This window comes from Rhinolophus ferrumequinum, chromosome 15 (assembly GCF_004115265.2).
Source record: "Rhinolophus ferrumequinum isolate MPI-CBG mRhiFer1 chromosome 15, mRhiFer1_v1.p, whole genome shotgun sequence".
NCBI classification, from domain to species: domain Eukaryota; kingdom Metazoa; phylum Chordata; class Mammalia; order Chiroptera; family Rhinolophidae; genus Rhinolophus; species Rhinolophus ferrumequinum.
In genome coordinates this window covers 4,822,176-4,842,035 of record NC_046298.1, presented here as the reverse complement: position 1 = coordinate 4,842,035, position 19,860 = coordinate 4,822,176, and the positions used below count along the sequence as shown (strand labels likewise).

At 40.0% G+C, this 19,860-nt stretch overlaps 1 protein-coding gene across 2 annotated transcripts in view; it reads right to left on the bottom strand.

Moving 5' to 3' along the window:
* Positions 1 to 3,288: 3,288 nt before the first annotated feature.
* The window catches only part of HEATR3 (HEAT repeat containing 3), a 32,243-nt gene continuing 15,671 nt past the window's right edge, over positions 3,289 to 19,860 (bottom strand). Inside the window, exons 12-15 of one of the 2 annotated variants that reach the window (XM_033128074.1) lie at positions 14,763 to 14,851; positions 9,774 to 9,917; positions 7,416 to 7,592; positions 3,289 to 3,880 (exon numbers count right to left, since the gene is read on the bottom strand). In XM_033128074.1, the coding sequence (XP_032983965.1) occupies positions 3,758 to 3,880; positions 7,416 to 7,592; positions 9,774 to 9,917; positions 14,763 to 14,851 (533 nt within the window). In that variant the 3' untranslated portion in view covers positions 3,289 to 3,757. The remainder of the gene's footprint in view (positions 3,881 to 7,415; positions 7,593 to 9,773; positions 9,918 to 14,762; positions 14,852 to 19,860) is intronic. The other variant, XM_033128073.1, reaches the window with a different exon arrangement.

The window sequence follows — 19,860 nt, the reverse complement described above, 5'->3', positions numbered from 1 at the left end:
TTTTAATGAAAAGAATTGCACAATAGGGAGTTGTTTATTTCATTAGAGTGTGTTATGTCTTAAAGACTGTAATGATTTCAAACATTTTTCTGACTTTCTTCCAAATTTATTTCAAAGACACTAATCTTTGAAATAAAAAAAAAGGAAAAAAGGCAGGCAACTATTTCAAACAGCTTTGTGAAATCATTTCAGCTCCATGTTCCGTACTTGTCCCACTGGCCTTAAAAACAATTCCATTATTCCTTTAATTTAACAGCATTCATTTAAAAAGAAAAACCTATAAAAACCAAAAACTTCATTTCTCCCTAGTTTACTTGAATAAGTTTAAGTGTCTTTTATGTTAAATAAACTCAGGAAATTGGTTCCCACAAATGAGAGGATGAAAGTGTTTTTCCTGGTTATACTCATACCGAAGGGAAGTAACTGAAGACAGTAGTCCCCGTATTCAAAAAGAATTTGTTCTTTCCACGGACAGGCATACATTGAATACATTATTCTAGCACCATTTATTGAAAAGATTATTATTTCTCCATTGAATCAACTTGACACCTTAATGGAAAATAAGTTGACCATATAATTATGTTAAAATTTTTACGGCAACTGTATTTTCATAATTTGGATTCCTATGTAAGATTAGGTAGGATAAAAACAGATTTAAGCCAATACTGGAAACTACTTGCTTATCATTTCTCACTCTCCATAGAGAAAAACAAGTTAATGCTATTCATGAAAATAAGGAATTGCTCAATTAGGTGGACCGAAAGTTTCAATTAAAGATATAAATTTCTGTAGTAGGGCAAAATTTGAGAATCTTCCACTACATGAAGATGTAACTTTTTGGGGGGTTGGTTAAATAGTAAAACCAAAGCACACTTTTAACTCAAAGAAGGGACAAGATAAAAAGAACGTTAACAAAGACCTTGCAACTCTCAATGTGTTATCGACAGAAGCAGTTAGCAGGTTTTGAGGCTGGATGGGGTGAGAAGAACCAACTTCCTTACAAAGGAAATTAAGATTTCCTAAGTAAATGCTTCCTCAACTCAAACTACAAGTATCTTCCATCTAACTTGGGCCTTGTTTCCCATCTACGAGCAGACCACTATTCAGTTAATTCCACAAGCTGGAAACCAGCCATCATCTCGAAATTTCCTACCGCTCTCTGCTGCACATCCAGTGCTTCGCCAATTCCTTTATAGTAAATTAACAATTGTGACTCCTTCCTTCAGCTACTGTCTTGTCTCCTTTTCCCCTTCACAATTTCTCTGAAGCCTGGTCTCTCTTCACCAGCTTCGTTTCCTCACCTTTCACACTCCCCAAACTCCCTCCAATCTGACTTCTGACCTGATCACTCCATGGAAATAGCTCTTGCCAACATCACTGGTGACGTCACTAAAACCAATGGACGTTTGTCAGCTCTCCTCTTACGTGACCTTAACCCGCATTCCATGCTCTTGGCTGCTTCTTCCTCCTCAACACATTCCGTTGGCCTCCCTGACTTGGCACACGTCCGATTTTTCTCCTACCTCTCAGGTTATTCCTTCGGGGTTTTCTTTCTGGTTCTTGCTCCAATCAGACTGTTTAATATGAGGTTTCTTCGAAGCTTGGCTTCAGTCCTCCTTCTTTTTACCTCTTTCTGGACTAGTAGGTCTCAAAGTGCGTTCCACAGATCCTTTTAGGGGGTCCACAAGGTCAAAACTATTTTTGCAACAAACGGTTTTTGGGTGTTTTGCTTTTTATTAAAACGTTAATTTGCCACACTGGCACTGTAGGCACAAAAATTCTGGTGGGTATAACTGCTGGTGGGCAGTATGAATTAAGGCATTGGCACAAAAGTGCACTAATAGTCACAGTATGCTTCCCCATCTGCACTTACAGAAAATTAAGTCACCTGAATTTAAGAACGTGCTTGATGAATTAGTAAAAAATATCCAATTTTATTAAACCTTGACTCTTGAATATATGGTCTTTTCCCACATAGATATGTTATTCTAGCACCATTTATTGAAAAGATTATTATTTCTCCATTGAATCAACTTGACACCTTAATGGAAAATAAGTTGACCATATAATTATACGTCTATTTCTGGACTTTCAATTTTGTTCCATTCATCTGTCTTTCCTTATGCTGATACCATACTGTCCCAATTACTATAGCTTTATAGTAAGCTTTTGATCAGGTAGAGTCCTCCAATTTCGTTCATTTTTTAAAGTTGTTTTATTTATTTATTTATTTATTTTTAGATTTTATTGGGGAAGGGGAACAGGACCTTATTGGGAAACAGTGTGTACTTCCAGGCCTGTTTTCCAAGTCAAGCTGTTGTCCTTTCAATCCCAGCTGTGGAGGGTGCCGCTCAGCCTCAAGCTGCTGTCCTTTCAGTCTCAGCTGTGTCGGGTGCAGCCCAGCTCCAGGTCCAGCCGCCGCCGCCAGTTGCAGGGGGCACAGCCCACCATCCCTTGCAGGAGTCGAACCAGCAACCGTGTGGTTGAGAGGACGCACTCCAACCAACTGAGCCATCCAGGAGGCAGCCCAGCTCAAGGTGCCGTGTTCAATCTTAGTTGCAGGGGGCGGAGCCCACCATCCCTTGAGGGAGTTGAGGAATCGAACTGGCAACCTTGTGGCTGAGAGCCCACTGGCCCATGTGGGAATCGAACTGGCAGCCTTCGGAGCTAGGAGCATGGAGCTCCAACCGCCTGAGCCACCGGGCCGGCCCCCTAAAGTTGTTTTAGATATTTTGTCCTTTGCTTTTCTCCACAGAATTTTAGAGTCAGCTCGTCAATTTCTACAGAAAAGCCTGCTAGGATTCTGATTGGGACTGCCTTGAATCTATGGATTGATTCGGGAAGAAATGTCACCTTCCAATCCATGAACATGGTATATTTTGCCCTTCACTTAGGTTTTCTTTAATTTCTCTCAACAATGTTTTATAGTTTACAACGTCTCAAGGACGCTGTGAGTAATGCTGCGGGGGATTCCTGCTGTAAATCTTGTTTTTAATAGCTCACATATATTCAAATCAATATCCATTAGCAAGCCAACACCCAACAGGAATAGGGTTACCTGGGATTTAAAAAAAAAGATTTTGTAAGACACAAAGCTTCCAATTAAAAAGTTATTTATTAAAAAATATTTTTCCCAATTCTGGTTCCATGTCAAATTAAAAAAGGAGGGAAATTACAAAGCAGTAATTGATCAGATCCATTTGTACAGACAATGACAATGACCTTTATTAGCTCATTAGCATTTCTAGTAAATGGTGGAATACAAATTCAATTCATTTGCTTCTTCACAAAAAGTAAACATAATTGGTATACTTCTTACCAAAAACATTTTATAAAGCTTGTCTTCATATTTGTTAAAAATTCAGCTAATATAAAATGATGGTGGCTTAAAAGAACATCCAAGCAATACTCTGGATTTTCTTTTTTTGCAAAATTCAAGAAAACCATGATTGTTCAAAAGTTTCTTCACTGCACATGAAGAACCACCTCAGATATCTGTGTGTCTGCTCTTCGTGTTTTCACTGATTAAAACATGCTGGGAACATAATTTAGAGAGCACTAGAAATGCCACACAGATCCTGAAGCTCAAAAAATTTTGAACAGGTTTTGAAGTTCTCTAGAATTTCAAATCAATATACAGAATATAGATATTAAAAAATAACTTTAAAAAAAAGTGACTTTCAGAAACATATATACTCAAAGAAGAGCTTTTAGTATTAAACACTTTGGTGCAAGAATTGCTTTCTCTTTTGATGGTTCAAGTAGTCAGTCTTTTCTCAACAGTTTCTTGATAAGCGACAAACCTTCTCAAATTCATCTTCACATTGTCGAGAACACACAGCTGATCTGGACTGTATTTACTTCTCCCTTCTTTTCGTATCTGCCAAAATAAATCATATGTGATTTGGTATAAATTACTATCCTTTAAAGAAAGCATTTAATTTGGGATATATTTATTTTCAGAACAAGACAGCTGCCAGAATTTGGAGAAATATTTTCACTTCCGAGGTAAATGGAACATAGTACATAAGCCATAAAGACCAATTAAGATTGTGTACCTTTTATTTTTATTTACATTTCTTGGGGTAACAGCGGTTAACAACATTATATAAGTTTCAGGTATACAATTCTATAATACATTGTCTGTACATTGCATTGTGGTCACCATCCAACGTCTAGTCTCCTTCTAGCACCATATATTTGACCCCCTTTACCCTCTTCTTCCTCTACCCACTCCCCTCCTCCTTTGGTGACCACCCTTCTATTGTCTGTGTCTATGAATTTGTTTGTCTTATTCATTTATTGCTTTCTGTTTTATATCCCATACAAAGGACATCATATATGGTGCTTATCCTTTCCCATCTGACCTATTTCACTTAGCCTGATAATCTCAAGATCCATCCATGTTGTCGCAAATGGCAGTATTTCATCATTACTTATGGCTGATTAATATTCCATTGTATAAATGTACATCTTTGTTATCCAATCATTTGTCGAAGGACACTTAGGTTGTCTATATGTCTTGGCTATTGTGAATAATTCTGCAGTGAACATAGGGGTACACATATCTTTATGAATGTTTTCAAAATTTTGGGGTAGATACCCAGAAGAGGGATTGCTGGGTCATATGGTAATTCTATTCTTAATTTTTTGAGGAACCGCCATACTGTTTTTTATAATGGCTGCACCAATTTACATTCCCACCAGCAGTGTATGAGGGTTCCTTTTTCTCCACACCCTTTCCAACACTTACTACTTGTCATGTGGATAATAGCCATTCTAACAGGTATGAGGTGGTATCTCATTGTGGTTTTGATTTGCATTTCCCTAATAGCTAGTGAAATTGAGCATCTTTTCATATATCTATTGACTGTTTGTATGTCTTCTTGGGAGAAGTGTCTGTTTAGGTCCTTGGCCCATTTTTTAATTGGATTGTTTTTTTGTTGTTATTGAGTTGTATGAGTTCTTTATATATTTTGGATATTAGCCCCTTATGAGAAGTATTGTTTACAATATGGTCTCCCGTTCGGTAGGTTGACTTTTGTTTTGTTGATGGCTGCTTTGGTTGAAGGCTGTGCACCTCTTCAATGACCGTTACATGAACGATTAAATTGGAGGTTTTAGAAGAATGAGTTTTATGGTGTGTGAACTACACTTCACCTGGAGTCTGGAGCAGTGGTTCTCACACTGTGGCATGCAGACGTATCACATGGAAGGCTTGTGGAGAGCCAGACCAGTGGGCCTGTCCACAGCGTTCCCGATTTTCGGCAGATCTGGACTTGGGCCTGAACACTGACATTTGTAACAAGGTACCAGCTGCTGCTGCTGAGCCAGGGCATTTTGTGAACCACTGCTCAGGAGACGCTCTTGAGTAAAACACATCATATTGGGTTTAAACGCAATGTGGGGCTACATATATACTTAATAGCCTTTACTGCCATTGTGGCTTCGTTCACAAAAAAACTTCAAATAGAAGACTACAGGCTGCCCCTCTGGCTAGCAAAGAAATTGTTCATTAGGATGTTATAACCTCTGAGAAAAGAAAAACAATTAAACATCATTACCATAGCAATGTATATTAAGTAGGAAAATCAATCAGAACAACAGGCCTCCCAGAAGTTAGGGATCATTTTCCTAGTTCGTTGTCTACATAACTCCTTGTTAAGCACTGACTTCCGCAGTTTGATCTGCTTTCCTTTGAGGGAAATAGGGGATATTTCCTCCTTATCCTGCAGACTCCTTTTTCAGAAGTCTAAAGGGCCTGTAACCTTTAGAACAACGTGGACAATGGCCGTGTACAGGTGTTAGGTAAAAACATATCAGGTGCAGGACTATGAATATATGATGGTGCCTTTTGGTTAATAAAGGGGGAAATCCTAACGTACATTTGTCTTTGCTTAGAGAAACACTCAGTGTGGTTACCTACGAGCAAGGGACAGGTGGTAATAAAACCTCTCACTGCTTAAAAAACAGACCAACTTCAGGGGGTGGGCGAAATGTGTGAAGGGGGTCAAAAGGTACCAAGTTCCAATTATAAGATAAATAAGTCCTGGGATGTAACATATAACATACAGCATCGTGACTACAGTTCACAACACTAGAGAGTAGATCATAAAAGTTTTCATCAGAAGAAAAAAAAAGTATTATATCTATGGGAGGTGATGGATGTTAACTGAACTTACTGTGGTGATCACTTCACAATATATACATATATCAAATCATGTTGTACAACTAAAACTAACACAGTCTTACATGTCAATTATAGCCCCCCCGCCGGAAAAAAAAAAAACCAAGACAGACAAATTTTGAAAACTACAGGCTTCAACAAAGCATAATTAAGAGTAAACTGTTCACTTTCTTTTCACCCCCAGAATTAAGTTACCTACTTAATTGGTGAAACAATTCAATATTAGCCACTATTACTACATTTTTACATGTAACATGCCAAAACATGAAAATGTTTAAAATAGACCAAACTAATGTTCTTAAACCAACACTGATTTCAGATGTAACAATGACGTAAGACATGCATGGCATGTGTTGCTATTATTCTTCGCTTCTGGAAAAGGAAACTATTTCTTATGCCTTAAAAAAATTCCAGAACATTTGAATTTCTAGACACACAATCATATTCACCTAAAACTTATCAGAGTTCTCTCCATGAGACCTGAATTTTGCGTTAGAAGCTGGTTAGATCAAAGAAATACAGATTGGGAAACAACAAAAAGCAAGATAATTTTTTCATCAGAACCTTTTAAAAGCAAATGTTGAATTTAAAGTCTAAAAGCAAAAAGCACAAATACTTTTATTTCTCAAAATGACATAATTTAAAAAGTGAGACTTAGATAAGAGGAGAGTGGCAAATTTAAATGCACAGACACGTGATTCAAGGCTGCTTTAAAATCCCTGGTTGCTCCCTTTGCCCCCTGCCACCAAAAGAGTTTTTGAAAATTACGTTTTGACTCAAAGTTAGCTTTGATGCTTCTGACGAAACAACAAATAAACAAAACAGCTAATGAAAGTTGCTACATTCTCAACACACTCTCCAGTATAGACTAGCTAAGAGTGAGCACCAAAGGAAATACTGACGATGAAATCAAGCTGTGATGTATTACACAATACAGAATAAAGTTAAAATATATGAAAGGGGTTTGGCGGCTACCGCCTGTGGTGCTATATATAAAGAAGCACTGTTAACGTTACTAATCTTACAGAAAGAAAAACTTGTCCGACACCATTTGGCTCAGGTCGCAGTGATTGAGCAGACGGGCTGACTGAGCTGTGACTCAGCCACGAGCACACACAGACGGGAGAGGTGGTGCTGCACGCGTCCCTGACAGGGTGGAGGGACCGCACACACCCTCCTCCCATAGATTGCTGAGACGGAAGTGCTTCTAAATAAAACAACTACATACCTTCGTTTTGAAGACTGGCTGGAATTCTTTCAGAGCAGATAACAATTTAATTTGAATTGAGGCCCTTTCGGCTTCTTTACCATCTGCGAAAACATCGAAGAGGGCATCCAAAGCTTCTCCTACCACAACAAGGGAAGGGTCTTGGGTGACGACCTCAAGCAGAAAGCACCCAATGGTCTGGGGTCAACAAAACACACTGTTATCACCCAGTATTCTCAGGTCAACTTTCAATGTGACAATAATTTATGCATAATATTTTATATAAGAATGCCAGGGGAAAAGCAAAACTTTTAAAAGACTAAAGATTAAACTTAACATATAAATATACCAAGTATAATATAAGCAAGATAAATGGCATATGTTAGAATTTATATTCCTAAATAAAATGAATTAAGATCTGTTAATGATCTATGAAAGGTTGATTTAGGAAATTTCTGCAAAGAATTGTTCAAGAGTAAACTTATTTTATTTTGGCTGTTCTGCTTCACCCTTTAATCCTTGGGTGATGTGCACACCTGGTATTATGGGTGGAAGACTGGAAATGCTAAGAACACCCACTCCAAACTCCAGCTCTACCACAAATAACAGGGTGAACGTTGGGTGACTCGTTAACCCCTCGGAGCCTCAATTTTCTCCTCTGAATTTAACTGGTCCAGATAGATAACCTCTACGATACTAGTTAGACTTCATAGCTGATGATACAATATGAAGCACACAGCATCACCTATGAAGTTGTCTTATGAAAAAGATTAATCGGACTCTGAATCTAATCTAGCCTTTAGAGCTCCCTTCCAGTTTGCAGGAAACACAGAGGATGAAGGAACAAGCTTAACTCCACAAAGAAGCAATCAGACAAATCCAGAAGGTGGGACACAGCACGGGACAACGGATGCAGGAGTCAACGGGAAAGCAGGTGGTGGGGCGTAGGTGACGCCATCAGGGAGAACTGTTCTAGACTGAGAGAGGCTAGAAGACTCTAACCCAAATGTAACGTGCAGCCTTCACTCAGATCCTGGTTTAAGCACACTATCTGCAAATAGATATTTCTGGAACTAGAAAAATTTGAATACAGACCAGGTAGCAGACATATTAACAAATGACTGTTAATATGGAAGGTGTGATAATGGTGATTATATACAAAATTGCCCGTTTTAAGATCTGCATACGGAACCAACAGGTGCAAAATGCCATGAGGTCTTTCCTTTAACATACCCAGCAAAGAAACTGTATGAAGTGCATGTGATAGAATACTAATAATTGCTAAATACGCTTGGTGGGTACACAAAATTCACTGTACTTGATGCTTGAAATAGAATAAAAACATTTTTAAAACCTTATTTTATGCCCGAGAAAAACTTGCTGTTCCTAAAGCAGACATTGGCAATTCCAGTCTTTAAGGGTGGGAAGGGATTATACACACATACTCATCTGTACACGTGTACACACCCACAGGCACAGAACCACACTCTCACTCACTTATGTGTCTATATATCAAAACCCCCTGGAATGATGCAGAAGAACTGGTTAACGGTGGCTGCCTCTCAGGGTCAAACTGCGGGACTGGAGTTTAGGGGTGGAGATGAGTCTTTTCACTCTCTATTATTCTTTTCTCCTTTCCTGAATGTTTTGCTACGTGCATGTATCATCTTTTCAAAGTAAGATTCTTGAAACTATCAGTTTTCCTTGTAAAATTCTTAGCAGCTAAGAAATACTGTATAATAACCGGTTGATTTCCCATTAGTCAGTAATTAACACTCCAGCAATTATTAGCACGACGAAGGGTAATTTTACTATTACTGTCCTCTGAATTACTGGTGACACTGTACCTCTAGCTCCCAAGCCACTGGGCTGAGACAGAGTGCTGGCAGCGAACACGCTGAGTGGGTTCCCAGTGGCTTGGCACTCACAGAGGCTGCTGTAATTTATGGAGTGGGAGCAGAATGAACTGTGTGGTATCCTGCAAAACGTGCGTTAGCCTGGTGTGCTGAGAACACGGGTGGAGTGTTCCTTCTTCAGTAGGAGAATATAATATGCACACATTTTGTGCAACAGCCAAGGCAGAAGTATCTTCAACAATTCTGAACTTGGCCTTTCATCGAAGAAGACAAGTTTATTTGTGGAAAAGGATCTCCGGAGGGAAGTCGAATGACAAAGTGACACTCAGTTTTTCAAGTCCCCATCTCATCATGTGGTGAGATTAAGCCAAAGGGATATTTTAATAACAGACCTCAGTAATTAACTCCTCAATCTGATTTCTTCTCGTGCTGTCCACAGGCGTTTTAAAAACCCCACACCAACCGTGACTCATCTCCCATCTGGAATTATTTAACGTTTTAGGCTGGAAGCAGATTGTTTTACCTTCAGAGTTTCAAGCGTGCCATCTTCTTTGGCTAGGACACTGCCGGTGATTCCCAAAATACTGACAACATTCACTCTCACCCCGACGTTACTACTGCGAATGCCTGCTCTGCACAGTGTCACCAGCTGGTCAGGAGTTATGCACTGTGGAAAGAGAAGAGCGTGTTTCCAGTGTTAGACGCAACCATTTGCATGGGAAACAGGACGGACAGGAATCGCTTCTATAGGCTGCACGGTTTGAAGAGAGACATAAATTCTTAGCTAAGAAGTTATTACGTAGTTCTAAGCACCCCCAAATACAGCCGGTCATTTTGAACTAAGTTGAGGCCTGTTCGTGTCACTGTCATTATTCAATCTGTCACAGCTGTAAGCCTGGAAAGGGGGCTTCAGCTCCTGTTAGTTTTATGTGAAGAAGACCTTCATGCCGATGTACACAGACTAAAGAGATTCTAATTTCTTTTCAACACTGATCAGAAAAAAATGTTTTGAAAATGTAAAAACAGGATCATGTAGCTTTAATAAAAATGGGCTGAATTCGTACAAGGTAAGAACTCACTCTGAGATGTATGTGTTGTGGTAAATTATTAAAGACTGTAAAATCCGTTAAATTACACAGGGCCCCCACCATGTAGTAACACTGTTCATTTTAAGCTAATATGAACACACGTGACACGGGCATCATGACAGAGCAGGAGGGCCGTGCTGCCAGTGAGAAGCAGTGCAGCGCGGAGAGTAAGGGCTTGGGATCCGGAGTCTGACGTCCTGGGTTCGAATCCCAGCTCCACTGCTCACCACCTGGCAATCCAGCACATGTTACCGAACCCCACTGGATCTTCCATTTCCCCATCAGTGACTTGGGGAGAATCATCATCACACAGAGTTGCTACGAGGACTAAATAACGCATATAAAGCACTCACTAAATGCTGCCTGTTACTGTGTATACAAATAGTGAGCAGTTCTAAATCACCGAACTCATTTCTGAATCACCTGCATTGCTGCTACCACATCTAAAAGTAACAACAAATATGCCCAGGTTTCTCAGAAAATACTTGAATGAAAACAATTCTACGAACTCTGGCATTCTCCATAGCTAGGACAGGGCTGGTGGAAGAGAAGCGTGTTGCATTGTTACCAGTATGGCTCCCAAATGTGACTTGCCTGATATGTACAGACCTACAAGGGAAAGCACTAGACGGGAAGCAGGATGGTTGTATTCCAGTCTGGGTGCTGTCACTCAGCAAATCTAGTCTTTGGTTTCTGCTCCTCATAAAGCGTTAGAGAGCCAGGGTCCTTCTGGTGCTAAGATTCTATGCCTGTGCCCAATACATAGCCAACCTGAGCACTTATGACCTTAATATATGTGAATAATTTACCATTAACTGAGCCTGAGCTTCGAGTAATTTCTTTTAAACGTCAGACTGGCCCAGTAAATTACTGCCTGGACACCATGGAAAATCAATAAAAATGCTTTCTATTCCTATAAGCCCCTAAAGTATAGAGTTTTCTGATCCTCCGAATAGTCATACAGCAGGCCAGGCATTACAACCATTCCCATTTCACAGAAACTAAGAGTCAAAAGTTATGTTCTTGAAAAAATTCTCAAATACATATAAAAATATGTTTAGGTAAAGAGTATATATTAAAGCCAACAGCATGTACTGTATTTAACCATAAAACACCAGGCATTCCCATGAACTCTGCTATAGAAACATGGAGGAAGACGCGACCACTGAAGGAACAGAAGGTCCAAGAACTGTGAAGCCAGGTTATTGGGGCATCTGTGTGGACAGTGAAGCCACCTAGAATTATGACAGGACTAGTGACGAGTAACAGAGCCCAGCGGCAGAAGCTTCATGGAACGAGGAGGGTCCAGGGGATGGCAGATGACTGGAACCAAGAGAAGCGGGTGGTACGGTTTAATGACAGGGTGACAACACTGGAGGGTTTTAGGAAGGAAGGAGTGAGGATGGGTCAGAGCAGTGGTCCTCACACACTAGTGTGCATGAGAATCACCTGGAGAACTTGCTCAAACATGGGCTCCCTCCCCAGAGTTTCTGCTTCAGTAGACTGGGGTGAGACCCTAGATTTATCCTTATATCCAAACAAGACCAAAACTGGCAAAAGATAGGAACAGTCACAGAAAAAGAAATGCAAAGGCTCTTAAAACACATGAAAAGATGTCCAACCTCCTCATAGGAAGAGAAATGCAAGTTAAAAATTGAGATATAATTTCTCACCTATCAAACCAGTAAAAATCAAACATTTTGACAATATACTCTGCTAGTGAGGCAATGGCAAAACAGGCACTCTCAAACACTGGGGTTCAAGATGGCTATAACCCCAAGGAGGGAACTACACCAATACCTAGAAAATTTAAAAATCCATCTATTCATTCACCCAGCAAGTGCACTGCTAGCAATGTATCCCAAAGACACAATGGCACAAATACAAAATATCATCTGTAAGAAGTTTTTTCGGTGCACTTCTAATTTGTAATAGCAGAACTGGAAACTACTCAAATATCCATCAATAACAGGTTGAATAAATATGGAATTGCTTCGCAGCAGAGTAATATGAAGCTGTAAAGAAGAAATGAAAAAGGCATCTATACATTATGATGACCAAAAGGGGAGAAAAGAACGAGGTGCAGAAGCATTACTTTTAAGAAAAGGGGTGAAATATAAATATATACATATTTGCTCATTTTCAAAAAAAGAACAATAGAAAACTAAAAAACTGAAAAGGATAATTATCAATAGTGAAAAGGAAAGACCAGGGCCAAAGGGATAAAAGCCAGACCTCTCTAAGTACATCTTTTTTGGGTGGTAAAATACATATAACATAAAACGTACCATTTAAACTATATGTAAATGTCCAGCTCAGTGGCAGTAAGTACATTCACATTGTTGTACAAGCATCACCACCATCCATCTCCAGAACTTTCGCATCTTCCCAAACTGAACCTCTGTTGCCATTAAATAAAGACTCCCTATCCCCCTCCCCCACAACCACTGTTCTACTTTCTGTCTCTATGAGTTTAACTCTTCTAGGTCCCCCTTAAATGGAACCATACAATATTTATCCTTTTGTGTCTGGTTTATTTCACTTAGCACAATGTCTTCAAGTTTCATCTGTATTGTAGTACGTATGAGAATTTCATTCTTTTTTAAAGCTGAATAATATTCCACTGTATGTATATATCATATTTTCTCTGAACAAATTGTTTGTTTTAACTCTAAAACTGTATAACTATTTTACATAATTAAAAAATTAAAATTAATGCAAACAAAACACTCTTAAAAAAAAATGCTGTAGCAAAAGTTATAACAAGCCACACAGAGAATTTTTTTAAGCAACTTTAAAACTGCATAAAGTTGACTACGCAGTCCTGGAAGGATTTTTCCTGAGGACAAGAAGAATCACAACGAAATCTTAAACTGCACTCAGTAGTGTTATTGTTAGTAATAATAATGGCATTACTATTTCAAAACCATTAAATACAATCTGTAGTATAAGCAAATGATAATTTTAATGTCACTAAGAAGCAAAATTTCCAGCACAAGAAAGATACAATTATAGAATCAAATCTAAGTAAAAAGCTGTCAAAAACTATTGGGTTCGTATCAAAGAGAGACAGGAGCCAGTGTGAAGAGACTCCTACTGTCTAAAGATGACTCAATTTTTGCATCGAAAACAATGACTATAATGGAATGAAATACAAATATGTAAAAACCCATGAGTTCATAATGATACTTAAAAAACAAACAAAAAAACCACTTCACTGGTCACTTTGAGAGACTGATAGGGCACCAACTCATTATTCCGGAACAAAAGGCGTTGGTGGTGAATCATACACTTATCTTTACTTTTTGAGTAGGAACTTTAGTTCAAAATTACCGAATAATTCATGAGAGAGAGAGTTCTTGTTGGTGGAAGAATCACAGCTAAGAAATGTAAGAGGAATGACGAAGTTAGGATATCTCCAGTTTGCAAGTCCTAATGATTCACGGGTCTGACGAGTGACCCCAGGTCGCTAAGACCAGTAAGTGAACATACTGATTAATCTTAGCGTCACTCTTATATAACATTATACGATTTGGGATATAAAAGTAGAATTATGCACTATGAATTATTCTTGTCTGCCAAAAATCAGATCCTGAGCCTCATTAAGGCTCTAGACCTGGCCACCAGCTTACAGGAAATATGGGTGACAGAGACACATGTGAAGCAACGCCACTGTGATGACCCAGCCAAATCTGCCAAAGGGGAAAACTCCACCGGACAAAGGACAGCCTCTTCAACGAATACACAGGATGGCAACGGGGGGTGGGAAAGGGAAATGTTATCGAGTAAGAGGTTTCAGAGTCTGGGAATATATTAAAGACCACTGAACTGTATACTTTAAACGGGTGAATTGTATGATACGTAAATTAAATCTTAATAAAGCTGTTTAAAACATATTTAAGAGACCAAAATGTCAACCAAAAGCGATGTGTGGATCTTAGATTCTGATTTGAACAAGCCAATTGAAAAAGACATTTTAAAGCGATCAGGGAAAACTGAAGTCAGGCTGTCTGTCAAATGATAATTAAGAAATGTCTGTTAATTTCAGGGCTTGGAGTAATGGTATTGTGGTTAAGTTTTTCAAAGTGCATTTTCTGTCACAGACATAATGAAGCACATAATAAAATATTTATGGGTGAAATACATGCTTTGCTTTAAACTACTCCAGGAAGCAAACACAAAAACATAGGAGAGAGAAATGAAACAAGTGACAGGATGTTGACAACTTGTTGACACTCGGTGATGGTGCACGCAGCAGGTTCATTGTACTATTATCTTTACTTATAAGATACTATTACCTTTGCTTTTAGGAATGTTTGAACATTTCCTTAATAAAAAGTACAAAATGAAAGTGATAAGGCAGCTATCACAGAGGGGGATCCCTGTGGAAGGTCAGGAGCAGCATGCTTGAAAATTACACTTACCTGAGAAATGTTCTTGGAGGCCATTGTTTGCAAAAGGGCTCTCAAGGCACTACTTCCGGCTTCTAGAAAGTCGACATGCTTAACAAAATCTAAAACACAAAAGTGAAACGTAAATCTGTCTTTCTCCAAGACAAGTCATCTTGTCAAAAAAGAAACAGAATCAAAACCAAAGCATGTTAAATATGAATACGTGCTATTAGAATAAAAACACTTTTGACGTTTAAGCCGACACTTCTGGTAAACAGCCCCTCCGTGAGCCGTGTACTTGACTTTGAAAGATGACTACAATTAAAATGGTCTTGACAAGGGAGTGTTCTGTAGACAGCCAGTCCTTGACTCCCACTTTAGCACATGATAAACCTGAGCTGGCTTTTGTAGACTGAATTCAGCCTCTCAGAGATCACCATCGTGGTGCTGGGCAGAGTAGGGTGGTCACGTGCCAAAGCAGAATGCTTTCTCACCAACCCAAACCCACCGCCAGCCAAGATCTGATGCTTGTGGAGGGCCAGGCCACGAGGCCTCTATGTTTCCACGGATCCAACAACAGCAATAAACAATTACACTAATTAACAGAGGTGAGTTGGCTCCCTGATCCTTCGGTGGAAAGGGAAAGCGACTGACGTGGCGTGGTTGATTCTCTTTTCCCAAAACAGCCACAACAGTATTTCCAATTCAGCATGATCTTCTAGAACTTTGGCACTTCCCATGAAGAGGTGGAGTCTATTTCTGTTCCCCTTAAATCTGGGTGGGACTTTGTGACTTCCTCAACCAACAGAACATAAGCAAGTGACAGGCTAGGGCACAAAAGGCAACATGACTTCCACTGACTCACGTGTGTGCGCTCTTCTCCTCTGGACTCTTGCCCTTGGGACCCAGCCACCACGTCATGAGGAAGCCCAGGTCACATGAAGGTCATCTGTGGTGTTCTGGCTGACAGGCATGTGAGTGAGCAAGACTCCAGATGACTCTGGCTTTAGTTTCCCCGCAGAGGCCGCAGGCTAGGGTTTCTCAACCTTAGCACTACTGACGCTCTGGAATGGACCATTCTTTGTTGTGTGTATGGTCTCCTGGGCATTACGGGATGTTTAACAGCGTCCCTGGCCTCTACCCTCTAGTTACCAGCAGCAGCCCACAAGGTGTAATAACAAAAAGTGCCGCCAGACCCTGTCAGAGGGCCCCTGGGGGCCAAAACTGCCCGTGGTTGGAAACCACTGGCCTAGACATGGGGAGGGTAGAGACAAATCGTCTCCACTGTGCCCTAAGTTCCCAACCTACAGAAACCACAAGAAATGACACAATTGTTGTTTTAAGCCACAAAGTTTTGGGGTGATTTGTTATGTAGCAACAGACACCTTGGCTTTTTGCCCTGTGGTGCCTGGGCCCCAGTAAAGATTCTGATGCCCCTTTTTTCGGCTGCCTGTATGACAGTGAGGCATCTTCTGCACAAACTTGATTCAAAGCTTACTGTATTTGGGGGCTTTGTCACTTTCAGATATATTTCATGTACAGAGGTAGGGATTTCCTGTAAGAATCACAGAACGGACACTGGGAGATTGTCAGGACTGGAGACGTGGGATGGAATCCTGTCCGTGACATCACATGACCTCTCATTTCATTTTGGTCTCTGCTCAAATGTTCCCTTTCCACACTAACCTGCCTAACACAGCACACCTCACACCTTTCTGCTTTTTTCTCCATAGCCGAAATGACACTAAACCTTTATTTATACGAGAAGGCAAACCCCAGGCACAGTGGCCTTGCCTATCTCATTCACACCTGTATCCCTCAGACCTACAGCAGCGGACGGCATAAAGTAAGTGTTCAATAAATACGTACTAAAAGAATGAATGACCTTGAAAAAGTTCCTTAACCTTTCTAACTCTCCGCTTCCTCACCAGGAAGTTGGGGTAATGCCTACCTCATAAAACCTCAGACCTGATAGGCACTCAAAACTGGCATAAGGTAGTTACTGTGAAACTTGAAGAAGTCACCATACTGGCTCTGAAAAGCAAGTTATATATTTATTTTTTATTAAAGCTGTAGGAGTAGCCCTAGAAATTCATGAATTGCACACAAAACAAACCACGTTATGAAGAACTCAATACAAACTAGAACACATCTCAGAATCAGTTTTTTTTCTGTCCTCCAATCTCAGGAAAATAATCATTACCTTACATTCAGAACCCTAATCTAAATTATACTACAGTTTTATGTCATGTGTAATTAACACTATCCATAAATTAAGAAAAATATTTGAGCAATTTTTATTTAATTTATATTTCTGTTCATTTAGCCAAATGTGGGAAAGGAATTTCAAACCACCCTGCCTTTCTGACATATTCTCAGTAAAAGGTCAATATACATGGTATTTTCAAAGAAATTAAGTAAATGTCAAAAGAAGTTAAACAAAAGAGGTGATTCAAAATGTCTTTCCACTCAACAAGTTTGTACAGTATCTAGGAACTTGTAGCATGCTCACATGTAGGTAATAAGCAACCCGCAAGCCATCAAGCAGCAAATCATATTTAGGTGAACTTTTCAGACTGACTTTCCATGTTCTGGTATGGACTAGAACACATATCCCAGAATATGGGCTACCACCATTTTAACAAAAAAGAGCTATCCACTTCCCCAAATCTGGGCAAAGAGGGAATCCTAAATGATTTTAGAACCCATATAATAGAGCAAATGACAGACTGACCCAATTCGAAAATACATCATTGCTAAAAATTTCTTGATGTTTTGAAGATCAGTATTTTTTTAATGAAGGAGACACAGATATTTGTGCTTTGAATGCAAGGACCAGATCCTACTCAAAAGCTTTCTCCTTTTATCTCTGATGTCAGCCACAAACATAGTGTAGGTAGTTAACTATTTAGAACTGTATTCTAGCATTAAAATTAAAACAAGCTAGATGGAGCTATTTGATCCTCACTCATTTAACTCTCAAACATGGTAACACAAAGAAGTAGAGAAATTTAGCCACACTGTCCCTGCAGAATTCTCCAGTCACAGTTCACAATACCCATATAGAACCCATAGGATCACATTATCTAATAAATACCAAATGTTTCGTAGGACTATGTTAGAATATCATCTCTCAATATAAGCAATTATCCTTTTATCAAAACTTTCATTCTGATAAGAAAAGGTTATGTCAAGAACGGCCATGAAATTGAAATTTATTTACAAATCAGAGTATTTAATGTTATGTCCCCACAATTCAGAAACTTTCCAGTATTTCTCCAAGACTCAGTTTGGTATACTTTTCTGGTGACCTTTCCAGCTAATACATATGTAAGCGTCAGTAACCACAAACAGCCAGCTGAACTCGCAGAAATATACCTAAGTGTTTTCTGTATAGCAGACCCACGGAATGTTTTCAAGTGAAATAAACTCTTCCTGTTGCTTGGGGATAGGGATTGGGGCACCCTGATCGCACTCCTCCTGAGATACGGCCCAGAGGTAAGAGATGGCAACTCGTGGAACTGGGGCCGACGGGGTTCCCTCAGGTTAGGCAGGGCTTCCAAGCAGGAAGAGGCTTGGGTAAGCCCTGCTCACTGGAAGGCCTGGCTATAGACTCCCCTATTTGGCCCTGCTCCCTGGGAGCGGGGAATGGTGGGTGGCAAATCCTGCTTGGCTGATGGGAGCCAGAACGCCAGTAAAAGTCAGCTATCTCCTATCCTCTGCCCAAACCATCCAGATCTCTCTCTTTTGGGTTTATAAGGCTGTGAGAGAAATACTATAAAAAAAGCTATAATTGGGCCGGCCCGGTGGCTCAGGCGGTTAGAGCTCCATGCTCCTAACTCCGAAGGTTGCCGGTTCGATTCCCACATGGGCCAGTGGGCTCTCAACCACAAGGTTGCCAGTTCAATTCCTCAAGTCCCGCAAAGGATGGTGCAACTAAGATTGAACACGGCACCTTGAGCTGAGCTGCCTCCCGGATGGCTCAGTTGGTTGGAGTGCATCCTCTCAACCACAAGGTTGCCCACTCCCGCAAGGATGGTGGGCTGTGCCCCCTGCAACTAGCAACGGCAATTGGACCTGGAGCTGAGCTGTGCCTGACACAACTAAGACTGAAAGGACAACAACTTGAAGCTGAATGGCACCCTCCACAACTAAGATTGAAAGGACAACAACTTGACTTGGAAAAACAGGCCTGGAAGTACACAGTGTTCCCCAATAAAAAAAAGTCCTGTTCCCCTTCCCCAATAAAAAAAAACAAAAACAAAAAAAACCAAAAAAACTATAATTATCATCCGGCCAGTTCACACTGACCAGCCACCTCTGTACTTTAGAGCTTGCCCAGTCCTGGCTTGCAGGGGGAAGGGCCTGGCACTGGCGGGGCATGGCTTTCACGTGATCACATGAGCTAAAGAATGCACAGCCCGAGATCACTGGAAAATTACAACGGTTAACTGACAAACACTACAAGGTGGGTAAAGAAAGAACATAACTATATATGGGCTACTAAACATTAGCTGAATTTTTAAAAATCTAGAACTTTTAAAACACACACCATCTCATGAACTTGGTAAGAGTGTGATGTCTTATCAAGTAGATGTCTAAAAAATGGGACCAACTCTTGAATGGATGCTTACACAGAAACATGTATTTAGCCAAACGCGGCCATATTTTGATCTTTTAAGAGTTTTAATTTAATGTTGTGTCTCAGAAGAGAAAGTGTTAACAGTTTACAGTGAAATACAGGAATAACACACTGACTGTAACATAGTGAAGTTGTATCTTACTTGGTGGGTAGATTCTAAAGTTAGTGTAGAAAGGAAAGACTATCTATCTTCCAGGTTACCCTCAAAATATCCCTAAAAACATTCTGAAACTGAGGAGCTAAGAGAGAGCAGCACATTCACATACAAGCTTGCTGGGCAATGTGGGAAATTTTCCTTTACTATATAAACCGCGACTTTTTCTTCTGTGTCAGTATCTGTTTGGTTTGAGCTCCTACAGCTTACAGGGGCCAAGTTAAATGAGATTCTACTACCAAGACTACAAAAGTCTGTTTGAAGAGCAGGCATTACACCTTTTTCAGTGAGGTCACTTACATAGTTAACTACCAATGTTACCTGCTTTGGTTTTT